This window comes from Fundulus heteroclitus, chromosome 24, assembly GCF_011125445.2.
Source record: "Fundulus heteroclitus isolate FHET01 chromosome 24, MU-UCD_Fhet_4.1, whole genome shotgun sequence".
NCBI lineage: Eukaryota > Metazoa > Chordata > Actinopteri > Cyprinodontiformes > Fundulidae > Fundulus > Fundulus heteroclitus.
The window spans coordinates 8962302-8977358 of record NC_046384.1 but is presented as its reverse complement, the minus strand read 5'-3'; the positions used below and the strand labels follow the sequence as shown (position 1 = coordinate 8977358).

General features: G+C 38.5%; 2 protein-coding genes across 6 annotated transcripts in view; one reads left to right on the top strand and one right to left on the bottom strand.

Annotated features, from left to right (window-relative positions):
• The window catches only part of LOC105918938 (collagen alpha-1(XVIII) chain), a 60482-nt gene extending 55099 nt beyond the window's left edge, over positions 1–5383 (top strand). For all 5 annotated transcript variants that reach the window (XM_036127834.1, XM_036127831.1, XM_036127832.1 and 2 more), the window contains 7 exons: positions 1516–1580; positions 1896–2024; positions 2122–2154; positions 2235–2501; positions 4177–4374; positions 4454–4563; positions 4647–5383. In XM_036127834.1, coding sequence (XP_035983727.1) covers positions 1516–1580; positions 1896–2024; positions 2122–2154; positions 2235–2501; positions 4177–4374; positions 4454–4563; positions 4647–4863 — 1019 coding nt within the window. In that variant the 3' untranslated portion in view covers positions 4864–5383. The remainder of the gene's footprint in view (positions 1–1515; positions 1581–1895; positions 2025–2121; positions 2155–2234; positions 2502–4176; positions 4375–4453; positions 4564–4646) is intronic.
• A 3819-nt stretch (positions 5384–9202) lies between these two features.
• Positions 9203–13416, bottom strand: LOC105924209 (PI-PLC X domain-containing protein 1). Its single transcript, XM_012860079.3, has 7 exons — positions 13178–13416; positions 12958–13094; positions 12035–12160; positions 11809–11964; positions 11609–11721; positions 10270–10340; positions 9203–9943 (listed from the first exon to the last, which is right to left on the bottom strand). Exons 1-7 carry the CDS (start codon positions 13269–13271, stop codon positions 9666–9668), a joined length of 975 nt encoding a protein of 324 aa, XP_012715533.2. The 5' UTR covers positions 13272–13416; the 3' UTR covers positions 9203–9665.
• Positions 13417–15057: the final 1641 nt, after the last annotated feature.

Here is a 15057-nt window from a genome sequence, read left to right as displayed (position 1 = left end):
ATTGTTGTATTTCACTTTTACTTTTCCCCATGTTCTAGTGGGTCCCGTGGAGGCTCTGATATAAAAGAACAAATAATATCAAATTATTAAAATGCAAAAATTTATACTGTAGAAAGTGGTAGAAACATCTACCATGGACAGTATTTACGCATTAATTTGTCTGCTGCTTTTTGCCAGCCCTCTCTCCTGGCTTTAGCAGATTTTGAGGTGTTTTAATTAATGACTCAAATTCGGCATAACCTTCCAAGCTCGTGTTCTGTTGGGAGAAAAACTGTGGGCGTTCTTTGTTCATGCTGAACAGCCAATAGCAGCGCTGCTGATCATTGTTTCTACTATCGATACATTTCCCCTTTTAAACAAACCCATGAACGCGCAGTTGTCTCAGATAACTCAATCCAGCCATACTAATCATAAACAACAGGTGTGTTTGAAGAACCCAATTAGCCGGATCAGGATTAGCCGGATGAAATCATCTTGGATGTGTCATTTGATCTTGGATGTTTTAAGCAACGTACGAAGAACGGACCCCTGGTCTTCCAGTTTGGAGTTGAAACAGCCTAACTTTATCAACTTTGCTGAGCATTAGCAGCCATGTCCCTCAAAAACATCCAGCAACAAAAATGTACGAAAAACAACATAAGCCTACCTGTCTAACAGAAGAAAACACCAATGTATCTGGACTGCACTGCGACGCCGTTGCCGCTTTGAGCGCCAGCTAATGAATGCTGATGCCTAGCGCGCCCTCTACCGGCCACGTGTCCAAACTGAGAATTCTTCTTCGTGTTTATTGTTGGTTGACGAACAGCGAATTTGTGCTTTACCGCCCTCAGCTGGTAAGAGGTGTGTCCCTGTATGACAAAAAATTGTGTTTTATCTAAAGTGATAAAAAATGATTTATATATCTTGAGTTATTTCTAGGCAAATTAATTAAACCTGGTGTCATTTTAATTATAAAATACTACTACTAGTACTGCTAATAATAATAATAATAATAATAATAATAATAATAATAATAATAATAATAAAACAGACAATGTGGGACATTATTTGGGATATTAGAGCAAAAGTAGGAGGGGGTAAAATCTTTTTTCAATCCACTAACATTGATTTATTAAATGTGGAAATTTACTAAAATGTTGATTTTAGTGATTGTAATTCAGGGCTGGACAATTAAATGACTCACTAAATATCCCAAGTTTTTATAATTAAAATCTCAACAGTATAAAAAAATAACTGACATGTATTTATAGAGAATTTTTTTACGTATGTATAAGTCAAAACTTGGGTCAGAAATCTAAAGAAACCTAGAAAGTTACATCTGGAAAGAATTTTGCAAAGAAAATGTTGTCAGGACTCTGTATTAAAAAACACCTTTTGAGCCGCTGACTTGCTTGTTTTTATTTTGGGAACAAACTGAGCTTTTGATTAGAAAATAAATAAATATGACAATATGACATAAATAGACAAATAAGCATTTGTCTAAATATTTAGTTAAAGGTTTGTGTTTTATCACAGCTATCAGTATTCCTGGACCCCCAGGACCTCCTGGAGCTCCAGGTATTCCAGGATCCTTCTCAGGGGTGAGTTTTTGTACACCTACATTTTTCAGATTATTGCACAAATTTAAATACCAAATATTATTTGATGTATGACATTGTTTGTTACTACCAAGGACAAGGATAGCATTGTAAATATAAAATGTTGTTTCAAATCATGTGTTATTTATTAATAGAAGAAGCTATCCAAACCAACCTGGCCTCTCCAAAACCTTATTTTTTCTATTCAAGGGGTTAGATGTTGGTGTGCTTTGGATTATTGTCCTGCTGCGTAACCCAAGTGTGCTTGAGCTTAAAGCGTTAAATAGCTGGACAAACGTCATCTTTTGGTGTTTGTAGGTGATGACGTTTAGGTCTTATGACACCATGGCGGCCACAGCTAGAGGACAGCCTGAAGGGTCTCTGGTGTACGTTGTAGACCAAACGGATCTCTACATACGAGTCCGAGATGGAGTCCGACAAGTTCAGGTGAAACTTGCTAATGTGCAATAATCCAAAACTTGCCACAAAGACACAGAATGTGTATAAATACTAATTTTTTGTGTTTTAATGCTTTTATTTTTAGCTTGGGAACTACATTCCTTTACCAACTCAAGCTGTAAGTGTAGTTTCTTATTTCCAGGTTTCCAGAACACAACTATTCCTGTTCTAACCCATAGAACGTACTTGTATTTTCAGGGGGTGGCGGTGGAGGAGTCACCCCCAATCATCCAGACCCCATCACAGCCAAGACCAGAGTCTGATCCACGATACCGTCCCGACACACGATACCAGACAGATCTGCTTTACCCACAGCCTTCAAATCCCAGATACCCGAGTTATACGGACCGCTTCAACCAGCCAGACGGCCGCTTTTCAGACCCCCGATACCCAGTCACCCGTCCTCAGAGACCCCCGCCTTCTGTTCCCCAGGCTCCAGTCCACAGACACGCCTCAGGACCGGCGGTAAGACAATATATTCCTAACTTCTTGTAGGTGATGATGGTAACCACTGGACTGCCCTCTGGACTCTGTGGAGGAAGTAGCTGAGAGGAGGGTGTTGTCCAAGCTCACATCCATCATGGACAACACCTTCCACCCCCTGCACCAGACTGTAGAGGAGCTGAGCAGCTCCTTTAGTGACAGTCTTAGACACCCCGTGTGTAAAAAGGAACGCTACCGCAGGTCATTCATTCCTGCTGCTATCAGATTATACAACGCTGCATTGTAACTGTAACCAATGTGCAATAATGTATCTAATTCACTGTGCGATAACCCGTGCAATAATCCTGAAAGAAGTGACTTCTGCTGCTATCAATAACTGTAACCACAACTGTTATAACTTTGGGCAATAACTAATGTGCAATTAATCTATATAATACACCGTGCTATAACCTGTGCAATGATCCGGAGGAACTTCTACTACTATCACCAAGTGAATATGTGTCAGTGCATATGTACATAGACACACACACACAGATTATATAGAAGATAGATATATAAGGTAGAGATGAGAGAGATTTAGAGAGAGATAGAGATAGATAGAGAGGAGACAAGAGAAGAGACACACACACACACAGAAAGACAACACACAGAAATATAAAGAGAGAGAGAAGAGAGATATAGATAGAGATGAGAGGAGGTAGAGGATAATATAGATATAACAGTACAGAAGACATACACATACACTCACAGTAGACAGACATACACACAGATTAGAAGTATAGATATAATATATAATAGATAAGATATAATATAATACTATATATATATATATATATATATATATATATATATATCATACATACAATACACATATAAGACATATACATCATATAATACACACATATATATATATATATATATATATATACATACATACATACATACATACATACACATATACATATATATATATATATATATGTGTGTGTGTGTGTATATAACCGGGAAGTACACCTGACATCATCTGCCTACTCCAATTTCTTTTGTATTTTTTTTATATTCTTATTTTTTTCTCATTTTCTTTTTGATCCACTATATATAATTGGTGCACCCTTTCCTACTCCTGACTATTGACTGACTATTGAGCCGATGTGACAAGTGAATTTCTCCAATGTGAGATCAATAAAGACTATCTTATCTTATCTAACTCAAGAAAAACATAATAAAATAATGAGAATTAGTCCCAACAACGTTAATGTGCATTTCCACCTAACATTAGTTGGTGGCTTGGCGCCCCCTAGTAACCCTTAAAATAGTTTATAACTAGTCCAAGGTAAACCGAAGTCTTTAACAGATTCAGTCGTTTGCAATGTGCTAACAAGATTTAGTATATCCAGATACCATAGTATGACTTTACAATATGCTCAACATTCTTCATTCTAACACAGTGGGGAAGGCTGTGCCTTTTTGTAAGAGCTCTACTAAAATTACTTCCAAAAAAACAGCAACAGCCCCTGCCAAAAGGGGGTCACCAGTCTCCTGTACTGTTATTTTGGGGGTCGCAGGTCGAAAAAGTTTCAGAACCCCTATTCTAAAGTAGAGTTTTAGGATTAAGGGTGGTGGGAGGTATGGTAGTCTTGATTTTAGGTCAACCTACATGTGAGTATCCACTGGGATCTGTAATTTCTTTCCACAGCTCCACCTGGTTGCGCTAAACAGCCCTCAGACGGGTGGCATGCGAGGCATCTCCGGCGCAGATTTTCTGTGCTTCAGCCAGGCCCAGAGCATCGGGATGAAGGGAACCTTCCGGGCCTTCCTGTCCTCCAAACTGGAGGATCTCAACAGCATCGTTTACAGCTCCAACAGGGAGAACATACCAATAGTCAACCTGAAGGTGCTTAAACTAATTGGGTTAGTAAAATATAATGTCCTAGTGTTGAAAAAGCTAATTATGATGCATGTTTGTTTGCAAGGACGAGGTTCTGTTTGACAGCTGGAACGACATCTTCAGCAACGGCAGAATGAAGGACGACGTGTCGATCTACTCCTTCGACGGCAAAGATGTTCTCCGAGACCGCACGTGGTGAGGGAACGGTCGACGCAAATCTAAAACACCAAATTTGAAAGAAGAGTGTGAGCCACAGCTGCTTTGTTTCCGGCTCCCAGGCCAGAGAAGATGATGTGGCACGGGTCGACCGGCGGCGGCCAGCGGCACGTCGACAACTACTGCGAGGCGTGGCGCGTCGGGGAACGGGCGGTGACGGGCATGGCGTCGCCGCTGCAGAGCCGCAGCCTCCTGCAGCAGAACTCCGGCAGCTGCTCCAGCTCCTACGTCGTGCTGTGCATTGAGAACAGCTACATCCGCGACAGCAGAAGGAGATAATAGCGCCCCGGAGAGCTAGCATGTATTCCGAACACACTTCCGTCTGTCGTCGCACCGTTTGTGTTGCTCTGTATATATGTTTTTATCATGAATTATCACGTTATGTTTGTTTAACCTGGTTTTATGGTGCTAAAGAGAATCTTCCCACATGTCAAGGTTGAACTCAGGTGACTTGCTCTTTACCAGCTAGCGTCCGTTTTTGTAAGGTTGCTTTCCTCTAGCTCTGATTCAAACAACTTTAACACTGGCTTAAGTGACAGCTGTCAGTCAGTCCGACCAACTTCTAGACCCAGGGGCGGCTCTAGACAGGGGCCCACAGGGGCCAGTGCCCCTGTAGAAATGGTCCTGGCCCCTGTACAAAATACATAAATTAAATAAACTTCTTACGATTATATGCATTGGTGAAGAAACCACACCTAATTTGTCACTTTTACAATTTTATTGATTTTTAAACCTAACAAGTGTTTAAAAATCAAGGTGTTTTACTTTTAGCTTCAGCTGTATTGAGCTGGGATCACAGTTTTCATCTGCTAGATCAGGGATCTGAAACCTGCAGTACCAGGGCCACAAGTGGCTCACTTCATATTATTAAGCGATTAAATATTGCCCTGTTTTATGATTTCATTCATTTATGTGCCCCTGGGAAAAAAATACTGGCCCCACCTTGGCCCCCCTGGTAAATTTGGTCTAGAACCGCCACTGTCTAGACCCCTTGTCTAACTTTGGAGGCATATCATTGTTTTATTGCTTACCTCTAACTAAAGGTATATGTCGCTTCTGGATTTACAACTGTTGCCCTACTCTAAAATGAAGGCGGATTAGGAGATTATTTGCCTTTATTGAGGTCAATTCATCCACCGACCATAACACCAGCAGGTCTAATATTGTCTTCCACTTATCTAAAACGAGATCACATGGTCAACGGGTTGAGGATTGAAGCTCAGACATATCTATAGCTCATTCTGGTGGATCCCAGGCTAGAAGGGAAATGTAGTCCCAGAAGTGGGTTCTGGGTCTATCCTGAGGTGTCCTTCAAGGGGAGGTGCCCAGTAGACATCCAAACCACCTCGACTAACTTCACTCAACGTGGAGAAAGTTCCCCTTGGACGCCTGATCTACTCCCCATATCTCTGTGGCTGAGCTCATTGGTAGACAGATGAGAAAGTTGTAATCTGTAAATGGAGAAAACATTGGAATCTCTTCCATGGAGTGGCCGACTTCACAAAAATTACCCCAAGAGCAAAATGACGACTCATCCTGGGGATCACAGAAGAGCCCAGGATCAACATCTAGAGCTCTGCTTGTATCTCGTGACCATAGGTGAGGGTCAGAGCGTACACAAGCTGGTGAATTCAGAGCTTTGCTGTATGGCTTACATCTTTGATCGCCATGACAGCCCTGATCCATCTACCCGTCTCCGGCTCCATGCCATCTTCACTCCTGAACAAGATGCTAGGATACTTAATCCACCTTTCCCAGCTGGTTCAGAATCATGGCCTGACACATAAAGAAGGGGATTCTCATCCTGGCCCCTTCCCACTTGTTTGAAGATGCTAACTGAATCACATCTTCTACAAGTCAAGTCAAGCCAAAACTTCCCCTCACTGCAAAAAGAGAACTAAAAATAAGTACATTTTTCTTGGAATGAATGTATTTGTCCTTGATTTGAGCAGGTAAATAAGATTATTTGCCAATGGAATTAGTATTTTTACCCCTAAAATAAGATAATTAGATATACTTCACTTGAATTAAGATGATGGAGATGAATTTGTCCTATTTTAAGTTCAAAAATCTTATTCCATTGGCAAATAATCTTATTTACCTGCTCAAATCAAGGAAAAAATATCTCATTTCAAGAAATAATATCTTATTTTGAGTTCTGTTTTTGCAGTGCTTTAGATCTTGTCCATGAACAGGATCAGTGACACGGGTCACTTGGGAAGAAGATCAACTTTGTACCAAGAATGCAAACTTAGTTCTTGCATTGGACCTTTGAGCACTGGATATCCATTATCTTTGGGAGTCCCCACAAAAGAGAACAAGGTTGTAAGCCTTCTCCACATTCACAAAAGTTAGACCGGACAGCCAAACTCCCACAAGGGTGACAATGTGGTTCACTGTTCCTCATCCAGAATTAAAGCCCTGTTGCTCTTCCTGAATCCTTCTCAAGGAAGGTTTTCCAGGAGGCCCAGATATGTGATTCCTCCACGGTTGTCTCACACTGTACGGTCCCCTTTCTTAAAAATAGGAACCACAACCCCTGTCTGCTGCCCTGGTCCTCCATGCGACTGAAAGGGCGGATCTACTCCAGCAGCCTTCAGCCAACCTTGTCCACCGCTGGCTGGATTTTAACTACTTTGGAGACCTATTCCGTGGTGACGCCTTTCCCCGAGTGCTCAGGTTCAGTGCTGCAAAAATAGAACTGAAAATAACTACAATTTTCTTGAAATGAATGTATTCGCCCTTGATTTGAGCCGGTAAATAATATTATTTGCCAATGGAATGAGTATTTCTACCCCTAAAATAAGATAATTATATATATTGCACTTGAAATAAGATGATGGAGATGAATTGTTCCCATTTTAAGTGCAAAACTCTTATTCCACTGGCAAATAGTCCTATTTACCTGCTTAAATTGAAGGAAAAATACATTCATTTAAAAAAAAAATTCTTATTTTTAGGTCTATTTTTGCAGTGTGCCTCCTCTGTGGAAAACATGGATTCAGGAATGTCTCAAAGTGCTCCTCTCCGTCTCTGTTACAGTTCAAAGAACTGAAAACTGGTCTGGTAATTATTACGCAACTTAATTTCACAGCGCCCCACCTCTCTGATTGGCATCCATTATAATGATGTGTAAAGACGATCATGATGCCAGACACTCTCAACAATCCTCCACTATTCAATGTGTCTCAATGAGCGGACCCAAACCTGGGTTTATAGTCCAGCCATATTGTTGTAGTTCTGGTTCTTTTAAACGTCTTAACTACACAGGCCAGTTTAGACAATTAACCTGTTCCTCGTGACCATTTTCTGCTTCACGAAGACACGTCGACTGCGCTTGAATGCCATGTTCACTTGTCTTTTCCATGTTGAATAGTGCAAAGGACAGGCATTGTGGGTCTTTCTACTTTTATCCTGGACGTGATGATGCTACTGCAATAAAAGAACATATATAAGAGGCTTTTAACACATTTTTACCAGTGATCTGTGTAACTGTGGAGGGTGCTGCATACAGTACTTCCAGCCGACTGAGCAAACCAAAGTATATAACATGAAAATGTTTTTTTTTCTCTGTGAAACATATGTTATTCATTCCTTTACAATGACTGCAGCACACGAGTATTATCCATGTTTTCCAACTGTATTTTTTAATCAATAACAAAGGCTATTTATTTTTTTTATAAATTGCTTTTCTTTTTTTACTCTGACTGTAACACATGATGTGAATGGTTTTACTACGAGAATGAGTATATAAAACACAAGATATATGACAAGGATTAAGGCATTAACCTGCTGTGCCCTGTTGGTTATCATAACCTCACATGGAAATTGTTTTCTCTGTCAGATGAAACATCTGGTTGAATAAAAATTGTGTGGGAAAATGTGATGGTTGGTGTATTAATTTAATTTGAGAGGCGAAGGTGCTCCTCAAAAGAGTATCTGGGGTTTTTAAGATTTATTTTTTCACCTGGCTCATCTGTTCATCTGTGAAAAAATTTTTACTTATTGAAAACATACAGGAACCCATTTTGCTGTATACTAAATGTGTTTTTAGTCTTAAGACTCACAAGGAATCCTATATTTTATTTTTCCTACATGTCTGCAGCCCCATTTAAAGGAATTTAGAAGAGATTTCTGATGCCATCTTGTCTTCTAGAATCACTTTAATGATTAAATGTGGATAAATTATCTTTCTTTTTCAGGTGTTAATGATAAACAGTGGTAGGTAGAGGGATTAATTAGATAATTAATAATGAGATGATGGTGAAAGATTGAAGCACACTGCAAAAAGGGAACTAAAATTAGGTAAAAAAATTCTTGAAATGGGTGCATTATTTCTTGATTTGAGCAGGTAAATAAGATTATTTGCCAATGGAATAAGATGTTTGCACTTAAAGTAGGAACAATGCATCTCCATCAACTTATTTCAAGTGCAGAATATCTAAATATCTTATTTTAGGGGTAGAACTACTAATCCCATTGGCAAATGGTCTTATTTACCTGCTCAAATAAATGAAAAATACACAAATTTCTAGAAAATGTTACTTACTTTTAGTTCCCTTTTTGCAGTGCAAATAACCAAAATCAGCATTTTAGCACAAAAAGATCCCCAAAACATTTACATTTGAGCCCAACAAATTTAATTGAGTTCATTCATTAAATCTTGTATAAAACATATATAAAATATTTGATTTTACAGAATATATACATATATGCAGATGATCAATCAAACTATATTTGTTGCTTAAAAATGTGTCAAGAAGTGTAACAAGATGCGGCTATAATGTAAATCATTCAACAATAATTTGATTATTTTTAAAATGTTGAGATGAGGTAATAGTTAATAAGCGAGGAATAACATATGCAAATCAGGGCACATAAATCACATTTGAACCTTTAATGCCTTTGCACCTTAAAGGTCATATAGTAAGCGGCATGTGGAATGAAATGGGGAAATTGTAGGAGCTAGATGTATTTAAAAGAAAATATTTCAGAGATAATTGTGCCCTTTGAAGACATTTGCGTTTTTTTTCTTCAACACTGAGAACTAATATGGAACCAGTGGAAGCAGGTAGAGTGGCTCAACCTGGTTGTAACTGAGTACCAGAGGAGGTCCCGGCTGCAGCTTTCAGCAGTTTGAAGTTCAGGTCGATCACAATCGAACAGAAACGACTGAGGCCAACGAAGTCGCAGCACACGATGTTGACTCCGCCCCCTTCTGGCCCTGGACGCTGCTCTGCGGTCCAACGGAGCAGCGGCGAGAGCGCCTTTGTTGTCATCGTCTTCAGGTTTTGGAAGGGATGGAGGAAGATGTAGCGAGCGTCTTCAGTCAGGTTCAGGCCGCTGACGTAGAAACCCGCTGAAAAACCAAAACTTTTTAAGTTCCAACTTTTTTTGTCAGTGTGTTTGGAGAGCCTGACTGAGGCTGTAATATTTTCCTAAAAGCTGAAAGGCGCCAGTGGACAATCAGATTACTAACAACTTCATAAACCTCTAAACTATTTCTCACAAAATCCTTCCAGATTCTCCGAACTGAGATCACACTGAAGCTGTCAGCTCCAGGTAAGATACTGACTATTGATATGCACCTCATACTACCCCGCATACAGCAAAGATGGCAGAAATATCCCTCTAAAAGGTTTAAAAGTAACTCGTCCCCATCTTCCTGGTTCAAAGCTGAAATACCTGGTCTTCCATGTCGCTTCTGCTCCTCCAGATAAGCAATGACTCTCGTTGGGTTAGGGCTGTCAGCGTACCTGCAAACAGAGTGCCCCCATGAGGCCGCATGGTTAAAATATTTAAACTATTCATTTCTAACGTCAATTTAAAAATCATGGCCAATTAGACACTTAAAACCTGAGGTGACCTGAGAAGTTTAGAGATGGACAATATGGCTGCTTTTTTGTTTTCACATTTCTAAATTTAAAATAAAGTCAATGTAAAGCGAAACTACATGCTCTATGTTTGTTTTGTTTTTTTTTTTTTTACAATTTTACATATTAGAACATTAAAATGTGTCCTGTTTTTTAAACAGGTAGCAAAGTTATTTAAATCTAATCCCAATTGTTCAAAAATCCTCCGAAGCATCCTTTTAAAATACCAAACAGCTGTTTCCCACAAATTTAGCATGATTTCAATAAGGGAAAAGATCAACAATAGCCTTTAGCCTTTATGGGCACCTGACCATATTAATAAATAGGGAAGCAGGATCAGAAATGTACAGAGAGAATATAATCATCACTGACACCTAACTATGTCTAGAGGAAGCAGAGTTGGAAATATACAGAGACATCCCTGTAAAAGAAAGTAGCAAGTTGTCACAATGCTAACATAAAAAAGACAACAGCAATAACAGGAGGTTAACGTTTTGCTTGTCCATCTAGACACGGTTATTCAGCCATTTCCTAACTATTTGAAGTCAATAACAACTATTTCCAAATAAAAAACCTTTAAGAGAGTTGCCAATCGTCCAAGGACTCGCAAATTCACCTCAAGGTCTGACCATTCCAGGCTCAGAGAGCCAAAAAAAAAAAAGAAGATGTCACTAGTCCAAATCCTCGTCAGAAAATAAAACACAGCTCTCGCCTGTCAAGAGTGTTGGTGGAGGTAAGATGTTATGGGCTCGCATTGCAGCCACAAAACGTGAACACATTGGAGTCACTGAGCCAAAAATGACTTTTTACCAGCATGTACCACAGCATCAGCTTGATTTCCTATTTTGTCCAACTTAGTTTTTCCTCTAATTATTATTATTTTGACTGTTTCTCAGCATGTTTATCAGTTTTCTTTTGTCCTGGTTTCCAGGTGGGGTTTGTAATTGTCCAAACTAATATTTTGTCCTCACTTGTTGGTTGCATTCAGACTGATTTTGAAACGGTTATCGGTTACTACAATCATGTAAATAAATGGCAGTGTCCAATCTGTGTCTTTAAGGTTAGATTTAAATAATTTTTAAAACTTTGTGAGGCTTTGCTTAGATGTTACCATCATCAATATCACTGTTAAACGTGGGCTGTGTATTCACCAGTAAGGTATGCTTGGCCACAGCTCTGGGTGCTGCTGCTCCATCTGCTGGTTATCATAGGAGACAATCACCTGCTGACCTCCAGACCAACAGGAACGCAACGTGGGAACATCCTGCATAGACAGTGATTACACACAGACGTATGAAGAAAGTTCACAAAGGACAATGCGCTTCTTGTGGGGTAAGCTTTGATCCTTAACCTGTGAGAAACACAGCTTCCCGCTGAAGACAGAGAGGATGAACTCCACGAGCTGGACGTGATCTCCATCAGTCAGAGACTCAAAGTGTGAGCAGGAGATGATGATGACCTCTTTGGGATGAGCGTCCAGCCACAACGCCAGCTCTTCCAGAGCCTCCTGCACACACAGAGATAAATGGACCCAGAACGAAGAGCCTCCCAGCTTGTCTCCTCTCCGCCTTACACACCTTGACGGTCATCAGCGTGTAGATCCCGTGGGCGAAGAACAGTCCGCCGCCCCCTGCTGGCTTCCTGGCGATCCGCAGGTCCAAGAAGCGGACGCCGAGCTCGCACTGGTACCGGAGGACAGATTGCTGCACCGAACCGAACCCAAGAACAGGGAAAATATGTTGCAAGGACAAAGATTATGAATAAAGGTAAACGTATAGAAATTATTATTATTATTAATAATAATAATCATTTATTATTATTATACTTTTTATAATAATAAAAAGTATAATATTATATTATTATTATGCTTTTTATAATAATAATAATAATAATAATAATAATAATAATAATAATAATAAACAATACATTATATAATAATAATAGTCGTTATTAATAATGATGATATTAATAACAATAATAATAATAAAATCATTATTATTGTTCATCAAGATCATCATCAAAATAATAACAATAATGATACTATTATTATTATTATTATTATTATTATTATTATTATTATCCATCCATCCATTTTCCAAACCGCTTAATCCCTCATGGGGTCACGGGGGTTGCTGGTCCCTTATTATTATTATTATTATTATTATTATTATTATTATTATATTATGAATAACAGTAATGATGATAATAATAATAATAATAATAATAATAATAATAATAATAATAATAAGTAATATTATTATTATTATTATTATGATATTATGAATAACAATAACAATAATAATAAACTATTATGATAACGACAATATTAAATATTAATGATAATAAAGATGATTATAATACAAACTATTATTAATAACAAAAAATATATAATAATAATAATACATTATTATTATTATTATTGTTGTTGTTGTTGTTGTTGTTGTTGTTTCTTCTTTATTTTTTAGCTCTGTTTAACTCTTTTGGGACCAACACCCTGTACCTGTGTGGTGGACCAGCGGTAAATGCAGGGCCGGGTCCAGCAGGGGATCAGTCGGTCGGTCAGTCTGAGGAGCCAGGGCTCCGACCCAAGCACCGGGGAGGACACGTCCAGGCAGAAGGCCATGCTGTCGTGGCTCCCTGCGACATATGCGCGGTTTTTATTAATAGTAAAAACACCCTTTGGGTCTCTTCCTGGCGGTGCTTCGTGGTTCTGGGGTTACCGGGAATGGCCAGGTTCCACAGCGGGACATCCAACAGCTCCTCCGGGAGACGGGACATCCAGTCCGGGTTTCCTCCGCCGAGGTTGTCCCCCATCTCCAAGACTCAGCTATGTTTCTCTCATTTTATCGAAAGAGTGTAAGAATACAGTTTAATCCCATCTAGAATCCGAAACCGGTTTGTTTACAAACACTTCCTGTTTTTTTCTTCTTCTTTTTTTCTTCTTCTTCTTTGGTCGGTAACGCGGTAGCGGACAACACTACGCACGCACTGCCACCATTTGACTTGGAATGGTATTGCAGTGGCTTAAGGGCTAAAATCACTGAGCTATATAATACACTGGAGTGCTGATTTTGCTGAAAAACTGAAGTCACTGGCCGCCATCTTGCTACTCCCTACTCTCAGAGAATCCCATAGGATTTGGCTGCAACAACAAGCAGTTTTCTGGCTGTGTAAAAACGTTTCACAGGTAATTCTACAGTCAGTGGATGTACTAACACTATCAACTACTAGGAAATTAGGTGCTGAAATATTTTACATGTTATTCATATTAAATATATATATGTGTATGTATATGTACATATGTATATATATGTAGACACATATCTAAATATATGTTTTTGTATATTCTTATTTATATATTTATAAATGTTAAACATATATATTTAAATGAATAAAATGCAAAATATTTCAGCACATGACTTTCTCAGTACTTGATATTTTTTAGAACATAACATAAAACTATATGGCATTTGACATTTTAAATGTCTTAAGCCCCCCCTGAACATGAGAAAATCCTCGTTATTCGATGCTGTAGCGCACATATTCCCTAGTTACTGGGGGGAAATAGGGAGTACCAATATGGCGGCTGGTGGCTTCAAATCGACTCGTTCAAACAGACGGTGATTAGCACTCCAGTGTATAATATAGCTCAGTGGCTAAAATAGCTTAAAAAACAAGCAGAAGGGGGACATTTATATATATATATATATATATATATATATATATATATATATATATATATATATATATATATATATATATATATAAAGATAACACATCTAATTTATTGCTTTATAAAATGTTTAAGTTCTCTATTATCCTTTTCAAGTTTTCTCTTTCAAATCCAGATTAATGACAATTTAATATCCTGTGGTTGTGGAAGTTAGAAAACCTTCAGGGAACAGTGATCACCCTCTTGAGGTTTGGACCTGAAGGTTCTCCGAAGATCACATTGTAATCTTTAGGGAACCTTCCCTTAAACTTTCTGGAAGTTTGAATTTGGAACGGGGAAATAAACTTTTAGGGAATATTTACAGAATTTTCCCTGGACTGTTCTTTAAAAGTCCCAAGATTCCTGATCTTTAGAGAAAGGAACTGAATCCCAAGCAACCCAACAGGAATCATTTCACGTTCTTGTGACTTTTTGAAATGAAATAATGGTTGAGGTAAAACTGGAGGATTTGATCCTGACCACTAAAGAGGAAGTCCAAAGCTTCAATAAACTTCCAGGACTAATGAGCAAGACTAGGAAGCACATGATCTCTGCTTCTCCTGAGATTCAATTACCCTATTACATTTACACTTTGTGTTTTTTTGCAGGACTCTATAGAACAAAAAAGGTTCTGAACCAAATCAAAATTTTTCTTCCTTAAAATGTTTACATGTGGATTTATTAAGACTTTTAAACATTTTTCTGTCAAACTACAGTAACAATATAAAGTCAGAGACTCACAACAACATCAGAAATATATGTAAAATTGAGGGGGGGGGGGGGTTTAAAATAAGGAAGAAACAAAAGCATTTTAAAGCTCAACATAAAACCATTGCATCTAAAAATAACATTCATAAAATGACATAAAAGGAACCTTCATTCAACTAG

Excerpts from the sequence above, each read along its gene's own strand:
- LOC105924209 (XM_012860079.3), bottom strand. The coding sequence starts at position 13,271 with ATGGGGGACAACCTCGGCGGAGGAAACCCGGACTGGATGTCCCGTCTC. Across the intron at positions 13,095-13,177 it reads GTGGAACCTGGCCATTCCCG|GGAGCCACGACAGCATGGCC; the intron begins GTAACCCCAGAA and ends CATATGTCGCAG. Across the intron at positions 10,341-11,608 it reads TGGCCAAGCATACCTTACTG|GTACGCTGACAGCCCTAACC; the intron begins GTGAATACACAG and ends CTCTGTTTGCAG.